The following is a 26,720-nucleotide window of genomic DNA, read 5'->3' as shown; positions in this document are numbered from 1 at the left end:
CAGTGAGTTATACAAATCACTATGAAATAAAGCATAGAAAGATAATTTTCCATCGCTGCATGTCGCTTCTGGAACTCACTGCCCACTCATCTGCGGGATATAAGTGATACGCACATTTTCCAAAAAAGTATTTAAATCTTCTTTTTTAACCAAAGCAAAAATAAAGAAAAATGGCTTACTACAAGATATAACATTTAAAACATTTTAGCTGACACCAATGGAAATTTATCAATAATATTACTTGCATATCAAAATCTTTTTGTAATAAAATATTATTATTTTAATTTTATACTTTTATGGCGATGCAAATGACTTAAGAGTAATATTAATTTTGTATACTGTATGAAGTGGAACAATGTCTTGACCACAAACACTTCTTATCCCATCAAACATTTGCTTAGGTAACCATAAAACGTTTAACGGCTTCTGTTCTCTCCTTTTTCAATTCAATCTTTTAATACAAAATATTAAAAAAAAAGAGACTTTAAACTTTATTTGCTGTCTGAAAAGTTTCAGAATTGTGTGTGTGTTGTTATGTAATAATAATGACAACATTTCATTAATACATACGAGTACTTTGCTGTTTTAGAGTGAAATTAGCGAAGCATATATTTCCAGTTACTTTTTTTAGTGACGGGTCACTCTGGACGTATTTTTATATTTCACTCAATTACAATGCCAAACAAATAAAATAAATAAAATCTTTTTAATTTCCTAGAGAACTATCAAAGATATACATTTTTAAGAAATTTTGCGTTCAACGATTTTCAATTTATTTTATACCAATTCTAGAAGTTATTACAATTTAAAAAAATATTTAAACACATTTTGAAAATATTACTTTTTGTAAATATTTTCGATATTTAGTGTAATTTAAATTATTTTCTCTTTCCAACAAACACGCTCCTCTAAAGCGTGTTTCACTAAAACCAATCTTACTTAATATGTGTCCAGAAGTCCAAACTTATTAAAGAAAGTTAATAAAGTGGGAGTTATGACCACAGACTTTAGTAACGCCTTTGATAAAATCAGTCACCAAATAATTTATCTTATACTTATAGCCCTTGTTTTCAAACCTCTTTTTTATTTCATGGCTCAAATCTTAACTTACTTACCGCTGATATAGAGTTGTTTTCAGGTTTTTATTCTCCCATCCCATTTATGCAAACTCAGGAGTACCTCAACGGAGCCACCTTGGTCCTTTGTTATTTGTCCTTACTATCAACAATGTTATTTATGTCATTGATAATTCATCTCTTTCTATTAAGGTTGGAGACATGATTTTCATCTTTTGCTCCATCTCATTTTGTCTTACTCCAAAATGATCCCGACTCGTTTAAGACTTGGTGAGACAAACATTTCGTAAAACAAAATGTAGCTTAATGCCAATTTATAACATCAAACCATAAGCAATCACATCTTCCCCATCGAACTTACTTCTGTTCTATTGCGATACTCAGTTTAATTTTCGAGCTCATTTCGATAATATTATTAACAAAGCCAACTTAAGCTTATCCCTTGGCTTAATAGAACGTTGTTCTCATCCCTTGGCTTAATCAAACGTTGGTCTAAAGAATTTTCGAACCCCTGTCACTAAATCACTATGCAATCCCGTTATTAGACCTCTCTGGTCTATGAACAGAACTCTCAATCTCAGATAATTGAATCTGTACAAGGAGTTAAAGTTTTAAAAAGCAGAGTTGGGTAAAGCATTCCCCATTCACGATGTGCGGTTAAAAAAGAATCTCTATACTTGAAAGTACGTTCCAAATTGAGCGCAACTGATGTGCATTCCTAGAAGTACGAGTATTAAGGCTGAATTATTTGAGGGGGCGGGGGGGGGCCCAGCTGGCTAGTTCAACAGAACACTGTTTATAAAAATATCCGTAGATCCTGTGTTCGAGTGAAGAAATTGTTTCAGTTATAGTACTATCACCTATCAATTTCAAAGCACTTTTTCTAATTCTGCCCATAATGCTTAAACTTGCCCCTCCGATTTGCACTCTGCGGTCTTCCTTGTAATTGATAATCTATTTTTACTACCTTATGAAGATCGCTTAAAACTTTACACATTTTCTAACCATTTATGCTAGAAGAGATTCATATTTATATTAATCCAAGGAACGTAAGACAGTCTCGTTTAAGACAAAACTAAAATCAAAAATATTTACGCAGAAGATATTTTCAAGACATTTATTTTTGATCGTACATTTAACAAATAATAAGTTAGATAGAACCTCAATGCTTAGTTTCCCATGATGCCTGTCACCGTTTATAGTTAAATATTTAAATATTTAATTAAATAAATTACTTTTGTTTTTGGATTATTGAAAATGACTTCTCGAAGATTATTATTTGTATTTCTAAAAAGGCATTTCCTTATTTTTACACCTCGAATTTTATATTGACATAGAAAAAGGAATTTCCGTAACAAGCTGTATTATTGTATGGCCAAACCTGTTCGAAAGACTTTTCTATACCAATTAATTTTCAACTTAATTATTTTAGTTACAATAAGTTGACATATGACACAATAACGATGAGGTGCGGGTAGAGGTATATGGCTACAGCGACAACGGTGACAGCCTCATTTGCTTGTTCAAGACAATATCATTATTTTTATTTCTTAAATATTCAAGTCTTACTTGCATCTTAAAATGCAAACGTCTCAATTTAAAACTGCAAGTGCATCTCGAGAATAGTTTCATTTGATAGTCAACTTGGAAGGTGTTTAGTGTTTTCGTGGTCGCAGTAGACGCTTTTGCAACATCTTATAATTTTATTTGAACAGTTCGATAATTCTTTTGCTGTTGCTGCAACTTGTTGCTGATCGCGAATTTCGCCAAAAATGTCAAGCGGTAGTTCGATAAGTGTTGTGAGTTTGTGTGTTTATAATTTAAATTTCTAAATTATTAAAACTATTGCTGGTCAGATTATTCTATTTTTCTCAATAGTTTATGCCCAAGAAAAACCACAAGTTTCAGTTAGACCGGGTCGCTACAATCCACAGATTTTCGGAGTTTCCGGAAAATATATGCCAGACAATCGAGGAAAATATCAACACATTCCTGTGCCATATGATGGTGGATATGGTGATCGAGGTGAAAGGTATTTACACGACGATGAAGGCTATCACTTCAAAGATTATCAGCAAAACGGAGACTTCGGATACCGGGAAGATCACAATAAATATGATGACGAGAAAGCTCCCTACGCTTCATCCGATTACAATCCATCCCCATCGATTCCTAATTATATTCCACAGGATTGGCATCCTGGCGAACATACTTATGCTACAAAATATCCCTATAGCAAAGATGGTTGGAGGATAATACAATTTCAATGGAGCAGAGATGGTAAAAAACGTTATAGTTTTTTCTATGAGACAGAAAATAGAATATTGGCTCAGGAAATTGGAAAACTAGCTCAATTAAATGAAAACACTTCAGCAATTCGAGTTGATGGATTTTACCAGTATGAAGGTGATGATGGAACTGTTTATGAAGTGGATTATGTGGCTAATGAACATGGTTTCTTTCCAAAGGTATAATTGATGAGTTGTGGCGTTGTGTATTTTGTGATACTAATAGTTTACTGTTTTTTGTTTTCTTGCAGGGCAAACATATTCACCCTTCAATAAGGAACGTTTTAGATTATCTTTTGAAAAACACTACAAAAATACGGACAAAGGAAAATTGATGTTACTGTTAACAAGTCTAGAATACGAAAAATATTAAATTTTTTCAAACAAAATATGTTATTGTGCTTGCAGTTGGCTGTATTTAAACTTAACTAAAAAAAATACAAACTACTAGATTAAAGAAAGTGAGAAATCAAAACTTGTTTTTCTAGACCATCCATAAAAAAGGTGATATTCACAATTTTCTACATTTTGTAATTTTTCGACGGTAGAGCAATTTATTAACAGAAAAATAATTTGTTTGTACATTGAAATTGTTCGTTGTTCTTAAATTCAGAAAGTGGGTGATTTTAAAATTCGATTTAACTAAATCTTTTAATTTGAAACCTGGAAAAACTTGAAATAAATTTTGCAAATTTTCAAGTAACCAAGTAATTTTTTAAAAATAAAAATTTGGACTTTACACTAATTTCAAATTACTAATTAATAACTTATACTTTCGTGTAGAAGAAAATTATATGATACTATGTTTGAAAAAAAGCTTGAGTCTCTATTACTTACTATTTTATTTCGATTCAAAACAAATACTCACTGAAAAACTTGCATTAAATGGTGTAGATACAAAAATAATTGTTTCACAGATTCCCTGAGATAAATATAAACTTATAAAAAATCCTTAAGAAAAATCAAAATTTTAAAATTATATGAGTTCAGAAATTCCCATATCAAAGTTATAAATAATATATCTTTGGCTGGCCGCACCTAGAATGATCCCAAAATACTTTGATTCAATGCACAGTTAAGTTTGTTATAGCTATATGTTAATTTTCGGTTTCGAAAGTAAAAAAAACGCACTTTTTTGATGAACAGTTTATTTTATTTTATTTCTTGGCAATCATGGAAAGTGGGCAGCACACAATTCTTTTGAAGAATTTTTAATAACTTTTAAAGCGGTATCTTAGCCTTAACTTGAGTAGTGCTAATTCTTAATACATACAAAATTTAAAGATCATTAAACACGTTCTTTTGCTAAGCCTTACAGATAAAGATCAAAAGGTGTCAAATTGCTACTAGGAAACTGCTCATAAAATGAAGCGAGGTTATAGGCAGCCAAAAAGGAAGTGGGAAACACTTTAAATTTCTGCCAACTCTAATGAATCGTTAAATTTGGATAATCTAAAACACTTTTGACTGACTAGTAATGTGTTTCCGACAACTTTTCTACTCTTTTCACATTTCTTGACAATCTTACCAGTTGCTAGCGTAGTATGACTTCAATTAATATCACGTAAAATGGCTTAAAGTTTAATGGCTTGTTAGATTACTAAGCGAACTACTTTCGTAATTGGCAAACATCAAACTAATATTGTGACACTTCAAATGACAGCTGCAAACTTAAATACAAAATAAATTGCCCTTACTCCGGAAGCGCAGAAATTCAATTGCTCTTCCTTCAAGGGCTTTCGAGTAAGACTGATTTCAAGTGCCTTCTTCAAAGTCGGAAGTTAAAAAAAAAAACATTTTGGTTACCTCCTCAAATAAAACCACATTTGAAATCAGTGAGCTTTCAGTTATCTCGTTTACTGGGACTACATGTAACTTAAATATATTTTGTAACGTTTAAAATTAATCCCTCAGGTCTTAAATTTTAATTGGCAGTCCTAAAATAAATAAATATGGTCGCGCAACAGTCCGTTAAGAACTAGTGCCTATTGACATACAACTTATAACTATTTCTGTGTGCAAGTAATGTTATCAGGGATGGTGAGAACCTAAAGTTTTAAGCCGAATTCAAATGGTTATAATTTGAAAAATCACTTTTCATGATAAGAATTACTCTTGGAGGGTTTGTCAATTCCTATATAATAAGAGACAGGGAGAGCTTTAACCCAAGACTTCTGGCATGATAGTGCTATGCACTAACCATCATGAAACGGTTCTACTGACGATACTACAATCTAAAAAAGATTCAAACAACAAAACAAAACACATAGAAATTAGTCTGCCAAATTTATATATATTTATGTACCTGTCCAATAAAGAATACAAATTTTGTTTAGGAGCTTGAGTTGTCCTGGATTCAAATCTTGCCGTATAAAGGGTGATTTTTTAGTAATTATCTTTTTGGAAACACTGGTTTAAACAGCTGACGCACGTTTCGTGTTTAGTTTCACTGTCAAAAATCTTGAGTTTGGTCTATGATTTAACCATCGTTTAATAAACGAACAACGCTTGCAAATTATTTTTCTTCCATTTAATTTTATTCAGTGACGAAGCTCATTTTTGGCTCAATAAGTAAATAAGCAGAATTTTCAATTATGGAGTGAATGTCAGCCAGAAGCATTGCAAGAGCTACCAATGCATCCAGAAATAGTCACAATGTGATGCGGTTTATGGGCTGGTGGCATCATTGGACCGTACTACTTTAAAGATGATGTGAATCGTAATAATAACGAGTAACGTATCTGTGAATGGTGAGCGCTATTGTAATATGATATGAAACTTTTTTTTTCCAAAATGCAAGAGCTTGACTGGCATGACATATGGTTTCAACAAGATGGTCCCACATGCCACACAGCATGCGCAACAATGGACTTATTGAGAGGCGAATTCGGTGAACATTTTATTTCACGTTCGGGACCAGTCAATTGGCTGCCTAGATCGTGGGATTTAACGCCCTTAGACTATTTTTTTTGGGGCTATGATAAAACTTATGTCTATACAGACAAACCCACTTCAATTGACGCATTGGAACACATCATTTAAGCATTTATTCGTGAGATACCGGCTGAAATGTTGGAAAGAGTATGCCAAAATTGGACTTATCGGATGGACCATTTGAGGCGCAGTCAAGGTCAACATCTGTTTGAAATAAAAATAATAAATTTTGTCAATATATTTCATATTTCAAGTTTGTTATGATAGCCTTATTTTTACTAATTTAAAAAAAAACAAAAACACTTTTTACATTTTGAAAGCCTAAACAAATGTGCTTTCTTCAAAATTTAAAAAGTAATACCCCAAAAACCTGATGGAATTGAGCGATTTTCGAATTGGTTTTTAGTTCACCAAACCCCATCGGAAAAATGCAACAAGAAACCCTTTTCTAACAGTGTTATAAATATAACAAATTATTCCTAGAAAGATTTCAACCATTATTAACCTTTTACATTTCATGATTAGACTTAATTTAAATTGAATTTAGTCTTTAATCATACTTTTTTTGTATTGCTCATTTGAAGACTAGATCCAATTCTGGCTTTATGTCTCACTCAATATGAAAATAAGAGCCGAAGTAAAAAGTTAGACTGTCTGACCCTGATGGGCCTTATGCTTCTTCATGACCGTGTTAAATTTGTCTGTGTATTCTTAGAGTTTAGTGAAATTACTTTTAGCTTGTCAACGACTTTTTAAATTTCAGCACGTTTTTTTTCTGAGTTGACAGAACAAAGAAATGCTCATGTTTATAATATTTTTATCTCTCAAAACTTACGATCGAGCCTCATAAGTTTCTTATTAATTTTTTGCAAATTTAGCAAACGTTGCAAATTTCCCATATACCAAAAAGAAGCCATTAACCCGATAGAAATGGCAACGACCTCTTCCAATCTATTTGTTACACTCTATGAATTACTATCAGAACCACAACCACTCTTTACCCATTAATGTCATGTTAATGCCTTAATTGAAAGATGTTATCAATCCAAAAAAAAATATAAATACTTCTAATTCAATTCACATTTATGATAAATTAATCAAATCACGTTTGATTTCACACATGAGATAGTAAAATATCGGGTAGACACAAAATACCACCTCGTTTAAGCCATCATAAAAGTACTTTTATTTTGAATATTATATTATTATTACTTAAAGGTGGACGCATCTTTATAGACTCAAACATTAAAATATTGTACACAAATGTGTTTGAGATTCATTTTTTGCGAAGTAAATTCAATTAGACAAGACATCACACATTTTTGTTTAACTCCTTGGTGCGTTTGCTTCCAAATAAGCCAATAACTTGGCGATATAGGGAGGTGGCGTTGGAATGTGTTCGCCTTGAGGAACGAAGCCATTATTATCGGCAACATAATCAACACGATACAAGAGACCATCGTCTCCAGTGTATTCATAGAATCCAGTCGATCGAAGTGCCTCGTCTCCACGATCCAATGGTTGGATTTTTCCATTTTCTTCAGCCAAAATACCATTTTCGGTTTCGTAACTGAAAATCAAAGTGAAAAGGTGAAGTTTGAAAAATTAACAACAATTTCCTAAAAGTATGTGAAGAAATTGATATCCATTCAAATTTAGATTGGTTTGAATCTTGGGTGATATCGTAAATCTAGCTAAGACAATAACTCACAGATAATTGTATCCATCCGTTTCCAAGGAATTAATGTCTCGAATTATTTTCCATCCACCACCGCCTTCGCCAGTTCCCTTGCCTTGAACTGATGGTTTGATTGCCTTAGGGGTGAGATCAACAGGTGGCCTCCTAGTTGTCGATGGTGTTGGTGAAGGTTTTGGTTTCTCTGGAACGTATTGACCGCCACCGCCAGTATAGGCTCCTCCTGGATTATCAATGTGAATGTACTTTCCGTCATTGCCTCCGCTGTACTTTCCATCGCCACTGGGACGGTACCTGCCGTCGTTTTTCGGATCGTAACGACCACTGCTCAAGGATACTAGAGGTCTCCTTGTAGTTGGGGCACGATATCTGCCATCGTTCTGTCCACTTGCGCTCCAAACGCAAATTAATCCAAGCGAAATTATCTGATGAAAACGGTTTTTGAAAAATTTAAGATAGGACACAATATTTTAAATGAAACTTACCAAAAATACTTTCATATTATATCCGTTGTACTTGCTGCAATTTTCAGTAATGCTTTGGACATCCCATTTACCAGTTCTTTTTATATAGCGCAATAAAAGCCCCTCGAAACAAGTAAGCGGACTCATTAGAACGTATAGTTTATGGATTGACAATATAAATGCGTAAGCAAGCATCTTATTTCGTATCAAATTGACAGCTTGACACTTGCCCACAGGGTGACAAAAATATGATTTAGTTCAATTGCATCAAACCACAGTCAGCAATCAATGGAATACCCTATTTGAGAGATGCAGCTTGATCAGAGCATCGTAAGAAGGTAATTATCGTAATTCTTAAGTCTTAATGCGCTTCAAACGGTAATGTCAAAGCGACTTTAGATTATATTGATTATGATTATTATTGCATTTAAAAGATGATGTGCGGGAGTGAATACTGAGTAAGTAAGCTAATTGAAAATAATTCAACAAGATTTCTGCTAATCAAAACATCAGACTGGATTTAAATTGAAAGTGATAGGAAAACACACCTTGATTTTGTCAGTTACATTTAAGGCAGAATGATGATGAACTGATGACCCATAAAGCTAATCCATAAATTTTGTATTGAAATAGAGTCTTAATAGGTAATTATTTCGGGTTTTTCTTGAATGTAAATAAGAAAAACACTGTTTTTGTTTATTTGTTTGTTTATAAATGTTTTTTTTTTTTGAAGACAGGGTTCAATATAGGAGACATGCGTTTCCGGGTATACGGTTCTGGGGTAAGAATTCATTTTTAAACTAAAATTAGAAAATAAGATTAGAAAAACTTGAAAAAATGAAAATTCTTTGTTCTGGCAAGAACGCTAAACGAACGTTCGGCACTAGCTTCGGTTACAGGTATGGAGGAAAACACACGGAGAACAACAAAAATGTTTTGGAAAATCATCTCCAAATTCTAGGAATAAATAGCAATAAGCAAACTCATTGAAGTTCTGCTTCAAAATTGGCTTCATAAATGTTTTTCCGATGAACTATTTCTTCTTTCAACTCAAAACGTAGTAGTGAAATTTTTCATCGTATCGACCCGATGAGAAATTCGAGACATAATTGAATCAACTATGAACTAAAAGGTATTTCTTTTGTAATGTTTTTCTTCGTCTGTTTTAATTTGCTCTCCGGCTCCTCGATTTTCTCCAAAATGTCTCTTTAATTGTCCTTTTCTGTTCGACGGGAACAATTCTGGAACATCCCCCAATACAAGAGCAACTGCTTTGCATTCAGATAAAATTTGATCCCATCCGTTTCGAATAATGTTCAAATTAGAGATTGAAGTTGTAGATATTTCGAATTTCGAATTTCAAAGTCAATAGTCAAATATCACGGAAACCACAATTGAAAAACGTTTGCATGGGATTCTCCGGTCCCCCAAAACCAGCAGAAACAAAAATAGAAGTAAAGGTACTTCATAATAACAGAAACAGAATTAAATGTTTGTGTTTTGTTTTAAGTTGCCTTATTTTAACTTTAAACATTTTCAAAATAAAATAAATATTATGGAATTTACTTTAAATTAAATAAGAAAAGCGAAACAATTTATTATGACTTTTTCCATTATTTCAGAAATGCCCAATTTTTCATGAAATATTAACAGAAATGTACGACAATAATAATCAGGGGCCCAGATCAGTACGCTTGTGGATGATAGATTTGTAGATCACATGCAAACAGGGGCCAATTGCGAAAGCATGAATGATATTAAATTTCGGGCCCTAAAAAAATAAGTGGGAATAGGTATGTATGTTGATGTTGAATATAGAATATATTAAATAAAAAAACACTTTCCTCATTGCTTTCAATTGTACGTGACCCTAGAAAATCCCGAGCCCGGGGGGTTTCCTCTCTTTCCCCCCTCTCTACAGGGCTGCTTAGAATGAGAGATAAAAAGCTGGAAATTGGTTCACATCTTCTTTCTGGTGTTCTAAAAATATCGCGTTATGGACCGCCAAAAATCACGAGGTTATCTCCGTTTCTATAGGTCCAATGGTTACAAAAAGAGTATGCATACAATTTGCTCAAATGTTTGTTTTAATCATTTATTCATGTATTCAACTATTGAGGAGATATTGAAATAAAATTTAAAAGGCACAAAATAAAGCTAGTACAAACAAAAATAGTTTTTCTTAAATGGATAAGCTTACATCTAATCTAATCATTGTCTATTATCAAATACAATTTCGGTGGAAGATTAGTTTAGTTTATTTACCACTCATGGATTACATTAATCATCTTACAGACTTCTTAAAATTAAATTAATATTTAAACGAAGCAGAAAATAAATAAATTTTAATTAATATTTAGGAAATTTAACACAAGTTTATTTTTTAAGGTGACTCTATTAAAATGGCAGTCAAAGCCTATTATATTAGATACAAAATTGGTTTCCCTAAAACAGTAGGTTATAGGTTCATTTACTGCGTAATAAACTCTATGGTAACTTTACGCGGAAAAAATCATAATCTCTTAGTTGACGAGAAGGTATATTTAACTCAATCAAAGATAGAAGGTATGGGCAGATGATATGATGTGACAGAATATCACGAATAAATAAAACAGAGAAGATTTTACGTCGATTTTCAAGTGACTGTTATAGGGCTCTTCTTGATCAAAATAAGAAACAAAACGTATTAACTTGAACAAAACTTCTTTATTACTAATGAAAAATATTATTTTGATTACATGGAAACAGTGAAAAATAAATAAGCTTTAATTTGATTATTCTGAGCAAAGTAATTATTAAGTACAGTGATATTTCATATCGTAATAGATGAAGCCTCTTACAGTTCGGCCATCCTGACTATAAATCGTCCTCGATTTACAATTAAATGCAACAATATTTACATCAACATAACATTTGCCTTTTAAATTACTATTTTTTTTTTAATTCTCTTACATCTAAAGACTTAAACAAAATTCAGTACATCATACATAAATACATTTAAAGTTATGAAATATCAGTTTTGTTTTTACTGTTCAATTTGAAAAAAAAAAAAAATAAAAAAACATTATGACAAAGTTTTAACATTAAAAAAAAAAACTTTACATAAAATTGATGAAATAAAAAAAAATCCGATTAAATTGATTGATGCAAAATTAGAGATTATGTTTGAACATAAGGCTTCATGTTCTCAGGGCAACATACCCCTTTATACGGCACGCGAGATATTTGGATATTTTCTATATCTTCTATAATATAACGGTCATTAGGCAAGACTTTTTTAACCTCATAGGGACCTTTATATTTAGCTATCAATTTTTTGTTTATTCCTGGAGTATTTACAACGTTTTTAATTAGGACATAATCACCGATTTTGTATTTCAAAGGTGGCTTATGATTTTTATCAAAATTAATTTTGTTTTTGTTTTGGATTTTGACAGTTTTTTCGTTTGCAAATTTTCGGAGCTCATCTAAATTTCTAGTTTCTTTCTGTAATATATTTTCTTCTAGATATTCTTTTAAGTTGTCCATAACTTCGCCCTTTTGACAAACACCAAAAAGGAGTACACTAGGGCAAGCACCTGTGCTCTTGTTTTGTGTGTTATTGAGAGCAAACTCAACTTTTTTGAGATGTAACATCCAACTATCTGCATCCATTTCCCTTTCTTTCGACAGCATAGGGGTAAGGCACCTGTTTATTCGTTCAACCTGGCCGTTGGACTGAGGTGAGCTAGTGGCCACCTTAATATGTTGAATGTTATACTTTTTACAGAAATCTAAAAAAATCGCCTGAGGTGAAGCAACTACCCCTATCTGAAATGATGCGTGTTGGCTTACTATAGTATGCAAAATAAGATTCAAGGCATTGAATAACTTCTTTAGTCGTCGTAGTTTTAACAGCGTAAAGCTTCGTATATTTTGTAAATCCGTCGACTACGACAAGTATATGTTTTTTGTTATTTGAAGTTGAGGGAGGTAATGGACCGTAATGGTCGATGTGAACTGTATCAAATGGCTTGTCTCCTTTAGGAATATTGTGCAACACTGCTTCTGTTTTTCCAGAATGTGAAGCGAAATGCAGACATTTTAAGCAACTACTTATATATTGCTTTATTTTGTTTTTCATTTGAGGAAACCAGTATGTTTTCTTTAAAAAATTAAAACATTTCTCAACCCCGAGGTGACACAAATTTTCATGGTGAGTCTGTATGACATTCCTTTCCATCGAAGCTGGAACATAAAACAATATTTCTTTGTTAATTTTTCGATAGACTAACCCATTTATAAGTTCGTAGCTAGAACTCTCCCTTTTTTCAAGCAACTCGACTAATCTTTTCATAGTTGTATCTTTTTGCTGCGATGCAGCAAGCGCATGCTCAAACGTTTCAGGTTCAACAACCAAAATGTTATGACAACGACTTAAGGCATCAACATGACCCATTCTCTTACTATCTCGGTGCTCGAGGACGTAATCGAAATCTTGGAGCTTAACAATTTCGTCGCGGGCATTGCATAAATCAATTTTTGAAATAATTTCGTCACAATCAGGATATTCCATTTTTTCAACATAATTTTTATCATCAGACTTAAAACTTATATTCAAGTCCTTTACACATTCTAAATTTTTAACATTTTCAAATTGTTCTTGTTCTTTAACATCAGCTCTTTCGTTTTCAACTATTTTAGTATCTAAATCACCGATCGCTAACTTAACATTTGTTTTATGTAAGAAATCTCGACCTAATATGATTGGGTCCTTCATAGTTTTGTTACTCACAACATATAGACAAAAATTAACATAGTTATCATAAAATTTAACACTACATAATAAATTACCTAAAATTACCAATTGGGAACTGTTAATTCCAGCGAAATTGCAAGGTGATGGTTCAAGTGACGTCATCAAAATTGGTGGTACGTACCGTTGTTGAATGAAACTTATAGGACTGCCAGTATCTATAACGGTCATGATGTTCATCCAAACTCCAAAACTTTCAGCTTCCCGATTCGCAGATTTAATTTCATACTCCAGCACTCCATGAAAATCGGTCATCAATGTTGAAACTGGAGATTTCATTGTACATTTTCCTCTCTTGACGACGAGAATTGAAGACTTTTGTGGACAATTGGTGATAATATGTCCCTTTTGTCCGCATCGGAAACACGAACCTTTTTCTCGGCAAGCTTTGGGACAGTTTCTTGATATGTGACCCTCTTCGTCACAGTTAAAGCACCTGACCTTAGCATCAACACGTGGCACACTTCTCGAAGATTGTACAGATCTGTTGTAACCAGAACTCGTAGGTTGCAACTCGGATTTCATTTTTTCATACTTGCGCAGAATGTTCTTGAGATCAGCGATGGTATTTGCAGTAAGCATGATTTGCTTATTAAATATTGAATCAGGAATCCCCTTGATTATATAGGCAATCACATCCTGTTCATCAATCTCTGCGGAAGAAGCTATCTCCTGCATGGATAAAACGTATTGCTGGTAATTTTCATCTCTACGTTTTTTTCGATTTCGCAATGTGTTATGGACGTCTGTTGCGGTTGTATGGTAGTGAAACTCGGACATCAGAGCGGCTCTCAGATCTTTCCATGATCGAAACGTTCTTGACCGCAAAAATAACTTGGCCGTACCTTTAAGAAGTCTTTTGAAATAAATAAACGCCTCTGAATCGCTCAGACGGCAAGTGACCATAGCATCCTCGACGTTTTCAATCCACTTACTAATAGGGTAATTATCGTCGCCACTAAATAATGGTAAGGACTCCTCGATATCACGTGACGAATGTGCACTAACGTGTTGGAACTCACGAATAGGGCTGTTAGTGCTGAGTTCAACCAAACGTTTTTCCAACGCAGCGATTTCTTCCTTTTTCTTGACTAATTCACGTAGTTTTTCAAGACGTTGTGACACAGCGCCATCCTCGTCCTCATGTGCGTCATCACAACTTGCCTCACTTTCCTGGTCAACAACAGGGAACAGATTTTCAATCTGCTCAGGTTCAAGCGAATCAATGGCTTCATTTAAACGGGTCTTAAGTGAAGTCTTGGTACCATGTGTGCTTAAATTCATCTGGACAAGCTTCTCTTTAAGGATTTGCGCAGGAGCGTTTTCCAAAAAACTCAAAACACGAGCCATTGCATTTGAATCCATGTTTGGAAAAATTTTAGGATCAAATTTTAGGACAAACAATTTTTTTTTTAGTAAATTTTCTTTAATTTATCGTAAGAAATGCAACCACTATTCAATTAAATGAGGAACTTTATCCCACTTCTGATTTATTATAGGGCTCTTCTTGATCAAAATAAGAAACAAAACGTATTAACTTGAACAAAACTTCTTTATTACTAATGAAAAATATTATTTTGATTACATGGAAACAGTGAAAAATAAATAAGCTTTAATTTGATTATTCTGAGCAAAGTAATTATTAAGTACAGTGATATTTCATATCGTAATAGATGAAGCCTCTTACACTGTAAACCGATAACTTTGGATCTCGTAGCATATGAAGGAATTTTAATATTTCATCCAAGTTTCCATACAACAAACCTAGTGAAATTCTTTTCGACTCTTTCAAGTCTTAATGAATGAATTTTATAGTATGGGTTCCAAATAACACAACAACATTCTAAAATAAATCTTACGTATGCGCAAAAAATAGATTTAATAGTATAAGGGTCTGAAAAGTCTGTTGAATTTATTTTAATAAAACCAAGCATGGAGTTAGCTTTGGAATAATTATATTGATTATGTTCGATAAAATTGATTTTGATGTCAAAAACAGCACAAGATCTTTCTTTTCATTGACTCTTTGAAGAACACTACTGCCAATTTTATATTCGAAGAGAATAGGATAGTAAGAACGATAGAATTAAAAACATGGACATTTTGAAACGTTCAAAGATAATTGAGTTTTCTTGCACTATTCAATAAGCATGTTAAGGTCATTTTGCAAGCGGAGGAAATCATCAGGCATGTCATTAATAAAAATAAGGAAAAGTAAGGGTCCCAGGTTACTAACTTGAGGGACTCCTGATGACACATGTACAGAAATAGAGAGATCATTGCCAATTGAAACAAATTGAATGCGTCCTATAAGATAAGATTTCAACAATTGTAAAATATTTAAATTAAAACCAATTCTTGTTCAGTAGAAAAGTGTGGCTGACTCTATCAAAGGCCTTTGCAAAGTCAGTAAAGATGACGTAAAACGTCTGATTTCAAAAGACAAAACATCTAAGGAAATCACTACTTGTAACATTCATTAAACACATGTACCTTTTTGGAAAGGATGAAAAAATTTCCAGAAATGAAAAAGATCACCAATTTAATGGAAAAAATGCAAAAAGTTGAATAATAGTTAATAATTTACAGGCACTCAAGGGGTTATGAGTACCCTTTATATTTAAACAAAGTGCGAGCGTTAGGAAAATATGGAAGTATTTAAGAGGAAATACCGGTGAACATTGGTCTTAAAGTTCTGTAGATCAAAATGAGAGGGAAAAACAAAGCTGGGTTAAGCATTCCACATTCTGGAATTGCGGTTAAAAAAAAGTCTCTATACTTGACAGTACGTCCGAAATTGAGCACAAAGATATTACGGCTGAATTGTTTAAGGGGTGGAATGCAACTGGCTAATTCGACAGAAAATTGTTTGTAAAAATATCTATAAGAAAACGAAATGCATGAAACATTGCAGCGGTGTTCTAGCGATGTAAATGTTTTGATTATAATTCTGTCGCCTATCATTTTTAAAGCCCTTTTTTGAATTCTATCCAAGAGATTAAAGCTTGTTTTAGGAACACCTGCCCAGATATGCGAATTATATTCAAGCTTTGGACGGATGAAGGCTTTGTAAATTAAAGCCAGATCAGAAGGCGTGAAAAATTTCTTGCACCGTTGGAGAAATATTAAACACATGTGATCATTCCATAAAAGGTAATCTGTGATACACATACTGAGTACTGACAGCTGATTAGTTTCCTGGATGCAAGTGCCACTTATAGACAGCGGCATCAGGAGTGTCTTTACGCTTTAACGACACGAGAAAGCATTGAGTTTTCGAAGTATTAAATTCTACACGGTTTTTGATTCCCCATTTAACAATGCTGGCAATATCAGAATTAAATGAGCTTATCATACGCTGCTGTTTGGAAGTGGCAGACAAAAGATTATTTATAAATATAGGGAAGAGAGTCGGAGACAAAACGGAGCCCTGGGGGCACCAGAATTTATTTTATGAATTTCAGACTTTCAGAAAGGTAATAACAAAAGAACGCATTTTCGATAAGAGAGTTTGATGCACAAACTCTATAAAATGCTTTAAATATATCAAATGCAATAATCTTACTTTCTCCAAAACGATGTAAAGATTAGTTCCACTGTTCGGGGAGATAAACCATGAGACCACCAGTAGACCTATAGTGTTTCGTAAGTTTTTTTTTACAAATGACCAGACATTTTTACTAGCTTTGGGACATTATTTTTTGCCTTCGTTCCTGATCATGCAAAAATTTGGTTCGTCGAATATAACCATTACAGGTCTTTCTAGATTGTTTGAACTTATTCCGGGTTTCCTCAGTCGGGTTGGCTTTATAACAACGGAAACTTAAATCTCTGAACCTAGTAACCCCTTTACAGCTCAAACCAAACCATGAGTTCTTTTAGGGTTTGATAGATTTCAGCATATTCGGAATAAAATAAAATAAATTTATTTAACAGATGATAACATCAAAATATGGGTGGCCAAAAAATATTTCAAAAACTAATAACGCAAACTACATCGATAAAAATACGTATTAAATATTGTGACGTCAAATTTCCTCCATAAAATTTGTCTGCATTTGTGCTAGTACCCTGTCGAGTTTGGCCAGGTACTAAGCCTTATACGTAATCCTATAGAAAGAAGAAGGTTTTGAAGAACTTTTTCTTTAATTGCATGTTCTTGCGATTGATTACGTTTTTTCTTTTATTTGTGTTCAATAATGCAATTATTAAAAATTTTTAAAGTATTATCAGTTTAGAGCAATGAAGAACCACATCATTTTCCTCCTTTTTTCATCGTCTATGATATTTTAAAAATCTTAAAACAAATTTTCGACGCCAAATACTAAATCGATATTTGAACCATAAATAGACAAGAGAAAATAACGAATTGTAGATCAAAACTGAAAATAGAATACACAACAATAAAATTAAAAATTACTTATTTCTGTAAAAAGAAATCCAACAATTTTCAAATCGAATGAACTTTATTGTCGGAACTCTATGAAGAAATTGGCGGTAAGAATTTTGCTTTTAAATTTGTATATTCGTAAATTTTGATTTTGAAAGTCCAGCAAAGAAAGTTTGAAAAGGTTTTAATGAATATTTGTTTCTTTTTTTCCTTTTTATATTCCAATTTGAGGCTTTTTGCACTAAATTTAAAGACACAGCTTTCTAACAGAACTGCCGTATATTTATTAAATCAATTATGCTCATCAATTCCTAACAAATCAGTTTGCGCTCGCATTAGTAACTAAATACTTTATTCATTTCTGATTTAATTTTTTGTAATAGTTGTCCGAAAGCAAAAAATTAATTAAAAAAAAAATCAGTAACTTTTTAAAAATATATCATTTTTTTTTTTCAATTTTCTCTGTTTACATTTATCCATTTCGTCCATATTCTGATCATCCCATCAAAGAAGGAATTTCATAAAATATCAACTGTCTATTTCTCGTGTGAGAAATAAGCAAAATTAGTATGTCCCATTTCAAAAACCTACACAATTTTCAAATTTTAAAACTCAAAACATCAATTACAAAATAATAAAACAGTCGCAGTTAGGCGAATAAGAAAATTATCATCATAATCAGTAGTTAACCTTTTGAATTGAAAACCCATTTCAACACACACAAGTGGTCTCGGTCAGTTCAGCCAGTCCAGCGGCGGCCGGCGGCGGGCGGTCATCAGCATAAACACCAAATCACTGACTGAACAACACCCGCCCATTTGCATGGATACATCCCATCTATAAAACTGACCGAAATTTTTGAATAGCTCTTCCTCATCAACTTTGTATACATTACGCTGGCTCTGGCCGGCATCTTCTTGCAACATTTTCTATACATTCAATCTAAAAGGTGTAAGAAATTGTGAATAAGTATACATTAGTTGAAGATGCTTGGTTTTGTTGCACGTCTCAATAATTGGAACCCGTTAAATAAAATTATAGAATTCGAATCTAAATGTCAGCCAAGAGTGCGATTCGAGTCTTCCTTACATGATACTATGATACTCTCTGAGGTCTCAGCAGCATGAAGTTTGGTTCTTAGCTCAATTTAAATGATGCATCTAATGGAACCTGATGGGTAAGTGGGGGCTGCACCCATCATCATTGTGCCGTTGTCTTCGTTGTCGTTCTAGTCGTCAGAGTCATTAGTTAAAGATCGAAATAGAACCTATTATGTAAATGGGAATTTTTCTCAAATAGTTAGTCTCCAAGATCCGGCCTTTTATTGTGCATATACGATCCACAAAGCTGTTTCAAGGTTCTTATGTGCCCGAGCTATATAGCCAAAACCAATCTAGATGCAAATGTGAATTGACTCATTACTGCGTGATGCATCCGAGACAAATATTGGCAATGACATCGTAGAGGTATTTTTTTGTATTTTCAAATGACCATGAATCGAATTTTGAAGACCCGACATTTAATTTGATTGACGAAACGAATTTGGTATATGTGAACCTATTGAAGTTGACGAGTATTTGAATGTTGTTTTGATTTTATGACCCTTTAACAAACAAGTGCTTATTAGTTACCAAAAGTGTCAATCACTTTTTTTTAACTCTTTTATGAAGTAAAATAATGCATTTGTAGCTGTCGGATTAGATTTGAAAGACTTTAAGGCTTGTTCGTCTAGAGAAATACTTTTATGAATAATTATTTGTTTGGGATGTCTTATGATCATTTATGTCATAGGTAAGTCGCATGGTAAAACTTTTACTCATCAATTGCGTTTAAAGACAATTTAATTATTTATCTATGTATTAGATTTAATCTCTTTTGAGGTAACAAGATGCATTATGTAACGTGGACAATAAACAAACTTTGTATGTAGGTTAGGTAATTGTAGGTGATGAGTTTGTGACGGTTTAAAAAAGAAATTCATCACAATTATTTCAAACTCTTTTGTGACTAATTTCTAAGGGTTTTGTTTGGGAATGATAAACAAACATTTAAAAAATAAACATTTTGTTTCTTCATTAAAATTAAAACATTTTCGAAAGGTTTTCTTTAGAATAATAAAATCTTACTTTAGGAAAGTAATTTTTGTTTCTAAGACAAAAATCATCATACATATTTTTTTTAGTGAGTCTCCCTTTTTAAGGTCTTAAACTGGACCATTTTTAATAAATAATGAGTCTTAACAATGAAAATTGTATATTGACTATGCGAAATGTATTTTGTTCAAAATAATTGTATAATTGGTTGACAAACTTAACTTTCAATAACAGTCAACTTGGCTTTACTGCACTCCGCTTAACTGAAAGTTAGTTCAACTACCAAGTCAAGGGAATAATTTGATCCTTCAAATCCCAGTACAGGCGATGTATATTGCGACAACAGCTTTGTCTTCTACATTTTTATATTATTTAATTATTTTCTGCAAAAATTCAAAATGAATAAGAGAGTATTATGTATATGACGCAACATTGCTTCAAATAAGCTGGTCTTATTGCTAACACAGTTTTTGAAAATGGTGATATCTTTTCCTATAAGTAGCTAAATATGCGAATTTATTTACAAGTGATATGAGGCAAGAGATTGACTCCCTCCTAGATGTGGATAACAAAATTCCTTGCTTTGCAGACTTAAATAACAAAGACATAGTGGCTGAAGTCCTAAGGGCATCTACCTTTTATTTTAACTCCACTTAAGTGAAACTATTTTCAGTTCAGAAGTTCGTTTAAATTAGAACTCCGCTTAACTGAAACAAGTATGCTGTAAATTTTAGTCTTCCAGTTACGCGGAGCCGACGGTATGATAAAACTTTGAAATACTGGGAAAATATTGTATTAAAAGATAGCAATGGTTTGTGTATTTGAACGAACTGATCCAACACACAAACCATTTTTTCGATGAGTTAGTTTCCCGATATTTTGTATTTTCGTGGACGAGTATTTTCTTACTTTATAAACTATCTTTAGATGGGCTAAGCAAGGTAATAAACCAAGTGGAATGTTATACTGGACATTGTAAATGCAGCCTTTCTTACCTCATACCTCATGGACAACTCATACCAAAAACAAAAACTCATCCCATACAAAATATAGCAATGATAATTAAAGATCAATGGTTTATGCCACTCCGATTTTCGTTAAATTATTTTTGAATGTTTCGTCACAGTGGCAGTGTTGTTTGTAATATGTGTTATAATTTCCGTATAAATATGTTTAATATTAAAGGAAAAACCACCATGAAAAACAAAGTTTCAGTTTAATATTATGAACGATTTTGTTAATTTTTAAAAAGGCAAGAAAAACTGAGACTAAATACAGAAAGCTTGTCTTAATAATATTTAGTGACAAAAAATGTCAACATTTAAAATATACGTTCTATTTTGATACGGGAGCAAGTTCAGGACTGGTTAAAGGTGTACATTTTATTTAATTGTACAAAGTAGATAGAGTAATTTTGGAAGAATAGATAATATTGAAACTACGAAAATGAAAAAAAATCTTTAAATTGTCTTTCAAACTAAACTATGCTATCAACTCTAGAGTTATGTTAAAACGAAGCATTACACCTTCTTTTTGTAGCACCGAACCTTAATTTCAAACATAAACCGAACCGACCCGGATTATAGAATACCCAATATCTGACCAACACCGCCGCATATTCTTCCAAATGATGAGTATATGCGTACCTATACCACGATGATACAAACTATATCATAAAAACCGATGCAGAGAACACATGCTTGCAAAGCACTTGGGTTTTCGGAGAGCGTATCGAAATCCCGCTTTTCAAAATCCCGTAAAAAATGTTTTCAAATTACGTCTTCTAAAATACAAATTTTTTAAATTCCGTCTTTTAAAATCCTGCTTATTCAAAATCCCGATCAATTGCAATCCAGATTTTTAAAATCCCATCAGATTTCGACAATCCCGTCTTTGTTTCTACAAAATACATGCATTACACTAAATAACAATGGGAATCAAAAGTTTAAATGTTAAGTTTATTTGAATATAATAACATTGTAATTTGCCTTGTTTTAATGTACAGAAACATTAATTTTAGTTTACAATATTAACTCTTGCATAAACAATAGCCTAAAGCTAATCTAATTCTCGTTTTCGATTTAATCACTATCGTTGCCTTTGTTAATTGATTTGAGTTTGTTTTTTGTTTTGTTCAAAAGGATACTAATTAATTTTATATTTTTATTTATTGTTATTTTATATTTGTTAAAGGTTACCATTAAATTACTCTAGAAAAATATCTCTCTTTTAATTTGTTTAAATTTTTTAATAATTTTGATTTTGCAATAAGAAATATTTGTTCAATTTTTAAAAAATCACAAAATGTTTTAAAATTTATCAAATAGTTTTTATTGCCAAATCGGGTTAGTAAAAACCGAATTACAAACAACGGGATTATAAGAAAAGGGATTACAAAAAGAGGGATTGTAAAAAATCGGGATTATAAAAAGCAGGATTATAAAAAAACGAATTTTAAAATCGGGATTTTAAGAAGCGATAATATAAAAACCGGTATATCGAACCCAACCCAGGCTTTCGTCATTTTCCTTCTCTCCATTCCTAGTGTCTTTTGATTAGACATTTGATGTAGCATTTTGATGACAATTCCGTCTTCTACCTTTACCGTTTTTAAGTAAAAACATATCGTAGATGAAAAGGAGAAGAATTCTCCAGAACTGTTGAACCTTGAGCACAGGACCGTCTCGTACATTTTATCTCCCGAAGTATCCTATTCTTGCCTCCTTTTTATTTTGTATCCACTTCTTCCTAGTAAATAGCGGACAGGCTTACACCAACCGTTTACTGTCTAGTTTGTTGCTAGAGACGGGGAGCTTCTCACCCTACCGACTATTCTGTGGCTTCCTTTTTCTAAGGGCGCCACGAATACAGCTTGTCATGTGAGGTAAAGTACCGATTATTTTTTGATTTCCTGCCAGACTACCAAGAGAATATAGCCCTGTTTTATTCTGCCACCCATTATTCCGGTTAAGGGAAGCTCGACAAGTCTCGCTTCGTCAAGGCTAATGCTCAACTGACCATTCCTGAACCTAGGTAAGGAAATAACCGTACCGCTGAAAAATACGGTATTGTTATATTTTTCTCATACAAATTGTGAAGTATATTTAATATCATGTTAGTTAAGTTTCTTTCTTTGGGAAAAACGTTGGACACCGACGCGTCTACTTCTGCCTTGTGCAAAAAAGCATGACAATTTAATTGTTTTGAGACAAGTAGGAAAAGTATAGAGAAATAGGGCTTTTAGAAGTCTAAAAATAAGTAACCGTTTCTAATCATATCTTTTTTTGAGGAACAAAGTTAGAGGATGCGGGAAGTAATTTCTTCTGAGCAATTGATTAATTTGTATATATATATTTTTTCTATTGGAAAACGAACATTTAGAGTTGTAACGGAATACAAATGCTGAAAAAAATTTGTATTCATTTTGTCTGCTCCGAGAAGTTGTTTCCAGAGTTATGCTTGCAAAAGCTTATTTTTCGGCAAAAATTTGGGTTAAGACTTGGACTTTTTCTGTAGTTTCTAAATTTTTCTTAATGTTGTTGTTATGCTCTTTCTCGTTTTTGTAGTGCTAAATCTATTTATAAAAAGATATGTCCAAGTTTTAGATCTCGATCCTTAATCTCTACAAGCTTTTTTACATTTGAGACATTTTTAAGAATTAAGTGCTATAAGAATTTTGAATAATTATGTTTCTACTCAAAAAATATTGAATATTCTCTAAAAAAAACTTTACTGCCTTAAATTTAAAAATGTAAGTTAATTATTTCAAAATTTGACTACAATTTTGTTTGAAACTTCAGGTCAAAATTTAAAAAATATATATTCTTATGATTTTGAAAGGTCCTCCACCAATTTTTTTGAATTTTCTTTAAGAGAACAAATGGAAATCTCAAAATGGTTAAGATAATTGTAATAGTTATCAATATTGTTAATTAAAGCAAATATTAACGAAAGAGATAGAAATATCTTCATATCTGACTATTTTATTTTTCCAGACAATATTAATTATAATTAAAGCTCTAAAAGTATTGCTTAGAGACCAAAGGAAAATATTTCCCCCTAAAATACAAGTATTCTTCAATTACACATTTACACATCGCCATAGATTTAAAAAGTATTATTACACCTAAAATTATATAATAATACTAATTATATCGTTAAAGAACAAAAAACCACATTTAATGCTCGTAAAACGTAAAATGTTGTTTTCTGTTGCTGGTAATATTTTTAATGATATTTTTTGTTGTTTTCAACCAGGCTTCTGCAACTTGAAGTAATAATAATTAACACCTTGCCAAAATATTAGCTTAGTTTAGTTTCGTTTATTTTTATTTTCTGTCAACAAAAAAATATTTATATCGTCATATACTGTTAGTTTATGTTTAAATTTAGTGCTTTAGCCATCGAAGTATTTAGGGTTTGAAATCTACATATTTTGATGCAACTCTTTGTAAAAATCATCAAAAGTATGCTCAAGATTCGTGAGTAATTAATAGAAGTTGTTCTTATTCATGGACTCATTTATCACTTATTTTCAATGGTATTGAAATGTGATTTTTGCGGATATTTGCTGAAATTAAAAATCATATCAAATTTGAAGATTTCGATACAGTAAAAAAAGTTTTATTTTTGTATAAAATTTCAATTTATTTATTTCGTCTTTCAAATCAACTTAAGAACTAATTTAATGAGTATTCGTTTGTTTAGCGAATGTTTTATCTTTCACTGGCATTTACAAAAAGTTGACAAAAAAATAATAATATTTACAAAATTCAACAATTTAGCCAACAATAAAGTGTGGATATATGTATGTATGTTCATGTGTTGTGTTTTGGGGTCGTATATGTGTATGTTTTTGTGTTTATGAATATGAAGAAAATCACAAATTTAATAAATTTTTGTTTGTAGGTCCGGATGCGGGAACAATGTTAATTAATTTACAACAAAATAAAGATTAATTTATTTAGTTATTTATCCCCTCCTAATAGTGTTGCTTCCTTGTTCTGGTTGAGGTGGTGCGGTGGCCAAATATTCCAAAGCCCTCTGGATTGCTGGTGGGATTGGTGGCGGTGTTGGCAAATGATCTCCTTGAGCTTGGAAGCCATTCTCATCGGCGGTGTAAACCACACGAATCAATTGTCCATCTGGAGCTGTGTATGAGTATTGACCTTGAGCAACCTAAAGAAATAAATGAAATACAATATCTAATCAAACACGTGACTTATATTAATCATATTATATTTGCAAGTGCACCGCTCAAGTTTGATTAATTTGCCACACTTTAACATTTTACAATAGCGATATTATGTAGAAGCAGGTCTTAAATATCATCAAGAGACGCTCCACAAACCTAGTCGCGTCGCATCGTCGTCGTCTATTGTATAATTGCAAATTCAAGTTTGCATCTCAGCTCTTTTGTTTTTAGCATATAATTATTTATATATGCGGTATATGGGAACAACATAAAGATTTGAGTAATGGAATTTGTGCTTGTTATGCAATTATAGAGCCACCAAAATTAGCTCATACTAATCACCCACTACCAAGAGCCAAAAAGGTCATCCAATGTAGTGTAGAGTAGTGAAGTGGAGTGCAGTTCAGTCGCGCTGCTTCCAATGCAAATGCATAGTCCCATCCGTTTATCAGATTGTTGAATCAAGATGAACTTACTTGTGCTTCGGTATCTGGATTGCCAGCATTTTTCAAAAACCCTGTCTCCTCAGCTGTTATTCCATTGCCGGTCTCGTAAGCGTACTTGTAGGATCCGTCGAAATTGACTTCCTGCTCTTGTCGTATAATTGGGATGGGTTCGTTTGGTCCCTGAGGAGCGGCACTGACAAGCGCAAACATGGCGATGAGAAGGAAAATCTATGGTGAGGCAGATGATACATGAATTAGATTGTGTTATCCTTTTTGATAATCCTTGTATATTTTTTTTAATCCACACTTACAAAGAACTTCATGTTGATTTGTTTGTATTTAGAGAATTTTTGTTTAAATTTGTTCCTTTTGATGGAGAGGATCACTTGAGCACTAAACAATTGTGACTGTACCCTTTGTGGTTGAACTCGGGATTATTTATACCAAAAAGTCAAGATGTGCTTCCAGAGCCCGACTCTAATACTTCATGCCACATACATACGACAGACGAACGACGAAATATCATCAGACAACACTATGGAATCAGCATAAAGCCATTAACACAGACCCTACATGCTGTATGCGGCGCTGTCTTAGCCGCTCAAGAAGACTTAGTAGGAGGGAGAAGGGGTGTGTAGCAATTGTGTCTCTCGGTGAGCTTATTTCTTGTGTGCGTGGTACGAAGATAAAGTGTTGAAGAATCTTTTGCCTTTGTGGAACGTAAGTATACGAGTACTTATTTTTAAGTTCCACATGTCAGACTTATAGAAGATGGTCAGTACTTGGTCGAATTGTGGCTGCTACCACTTCGCAATTGCAACAATGTCTGCACCGAGAAAAGCTTTGTTGTTGCTGGATATTTCGAGCTTTGGTTAAATCGGGTGTGTTAAGTGCAAACAATTATTGATGATGGTACATTTGACGATACACGATGGGCAATTCTTCATCACGTCGACTTGTTAGGGGTTAGAAAAGTCACTATTATTAAATTAACCTACAGCGATATAGAGACTCTATAGTTTGAAGTTTACGGTGTAGAATTCTTTTGTGAATCTTCCTTTTGTGGTAAATCGGAACTGGCTAAGTTAGATGTGAGTCTGTGTATAGGCCAAGAAGTGTTAGTTATGATACCACTTGTGGTAATCAGTTCAGATAAATCAGTTGAGGTGTGTACCGTGGAATCGTGTTGCATATTTTGTTTGTTAAAAATCTAAAATATGCTCATAAATTATTCAACTCATTATCATTGCAGATTTTTATTTTCGATGATGAGAATTTTCATTATTTTTTTTTTCTTCTTCTGTGGAAGTGGAAATGTTGTTTGGGATGTGTGTAATTGCAATT

At 32.7% G+C, this 26,720-nt stretch overlaps 3 protein-coding genes across 3 annotated transcripts; 1 reads left to right on the top strand and 2 right to left on the bottom strand.

Annotated features, from left to right (window-relative positions):
- Positions 1 to 2,710: 2,710 nt before the first annotated feature.
- LOC129949441 (larval cuticle protein LCP-30-like) lies at positions 2,711 to 3,933 on the top strand. The gene is made up of 3 exons (XM_056060907.1): positions 2,711 to 2,875; positions 2,933 to 3,544; positions 3,616 to 3,933. Exons 1-3 carry the CDS (start codon positions 2,849 to 2,851, stop codon positions 3,697 to 3,699), a joined length of 723 nt encoding a protein of 240 aa, XP_055916882.1. The 5' UTR covers positions 2,711 to 2,848; the 3' UTR covers positions 3,700 to 3,933.
- A 3,691-nt stretch (positions 3,934 to 7,624) lies between these two features.
- Positions 7,625 to 8,494, bottom strand: LOC129949108 (larval cuticle protein LCP-30). Its single transcript, XM_056060355.1, has 3 exons — positions 8,480 to 8,494; positions 8,010 to 8,419; positions 7,625 to 7,868 (listed from the first exon to the last, which is right to left on the bottom strand). The coding sequence occupies exons 1-3, from the start codon at positions 8,492 to 8,494 to the stop codon at positions 7,625 to 7,627; spliced, it is 669 nt and encodes a 222-aa protein (XP_055916330.1).
- Positions 8,495 to 24,357: 15,863 nt separating this feature from the next.
- Positions 24,358 to 25,823, bottom strand: LOC129949442 (endocuticle structural glycoprotein ABD-4-like). The gene is made up of 3 exons (XM_056060908.1): positions 25,688 to 25,823; positions 25,407 to 25,604; positions 24,358 to 24,914 (listed from the first exon to the last, which is right to left on the bottom strand). The coding sequence occupies exons 1-3, from the start codon at positions 25,697 to 25,699 to the stop codon at positions 24,708 to 24,710; spliced, it is 417 nt and encodes a 138-aa protein (XP_055916883.1). The 5' UTR covers positions 25,700 to 25,823; the 3' UTR covers positions 24,358 to 24,707.
- Between the last annotated feature and the right edge of the window lie 897 nt (positions 25,824 to 26,720).

The sequence above is a fragment of the Eupeodes corollae genome, chromosome 3 (genome assembly GCF_945859685.1).
Source record: "Eupeodes corollae chromosome 3, idEupCoro1.1, whole genome shotgun sequence".
NCBI lineage: Eukaryota > Metazoa > Arthropoda > Insecta > Diptera > Syrphidae > Eupeodes > Eupeodes corollae.
The sequence above is the reverse complement of the archived record's forward strand: the minus strand, read 5'-3'. Positions and strand labels throughout refer to the sequence as shown.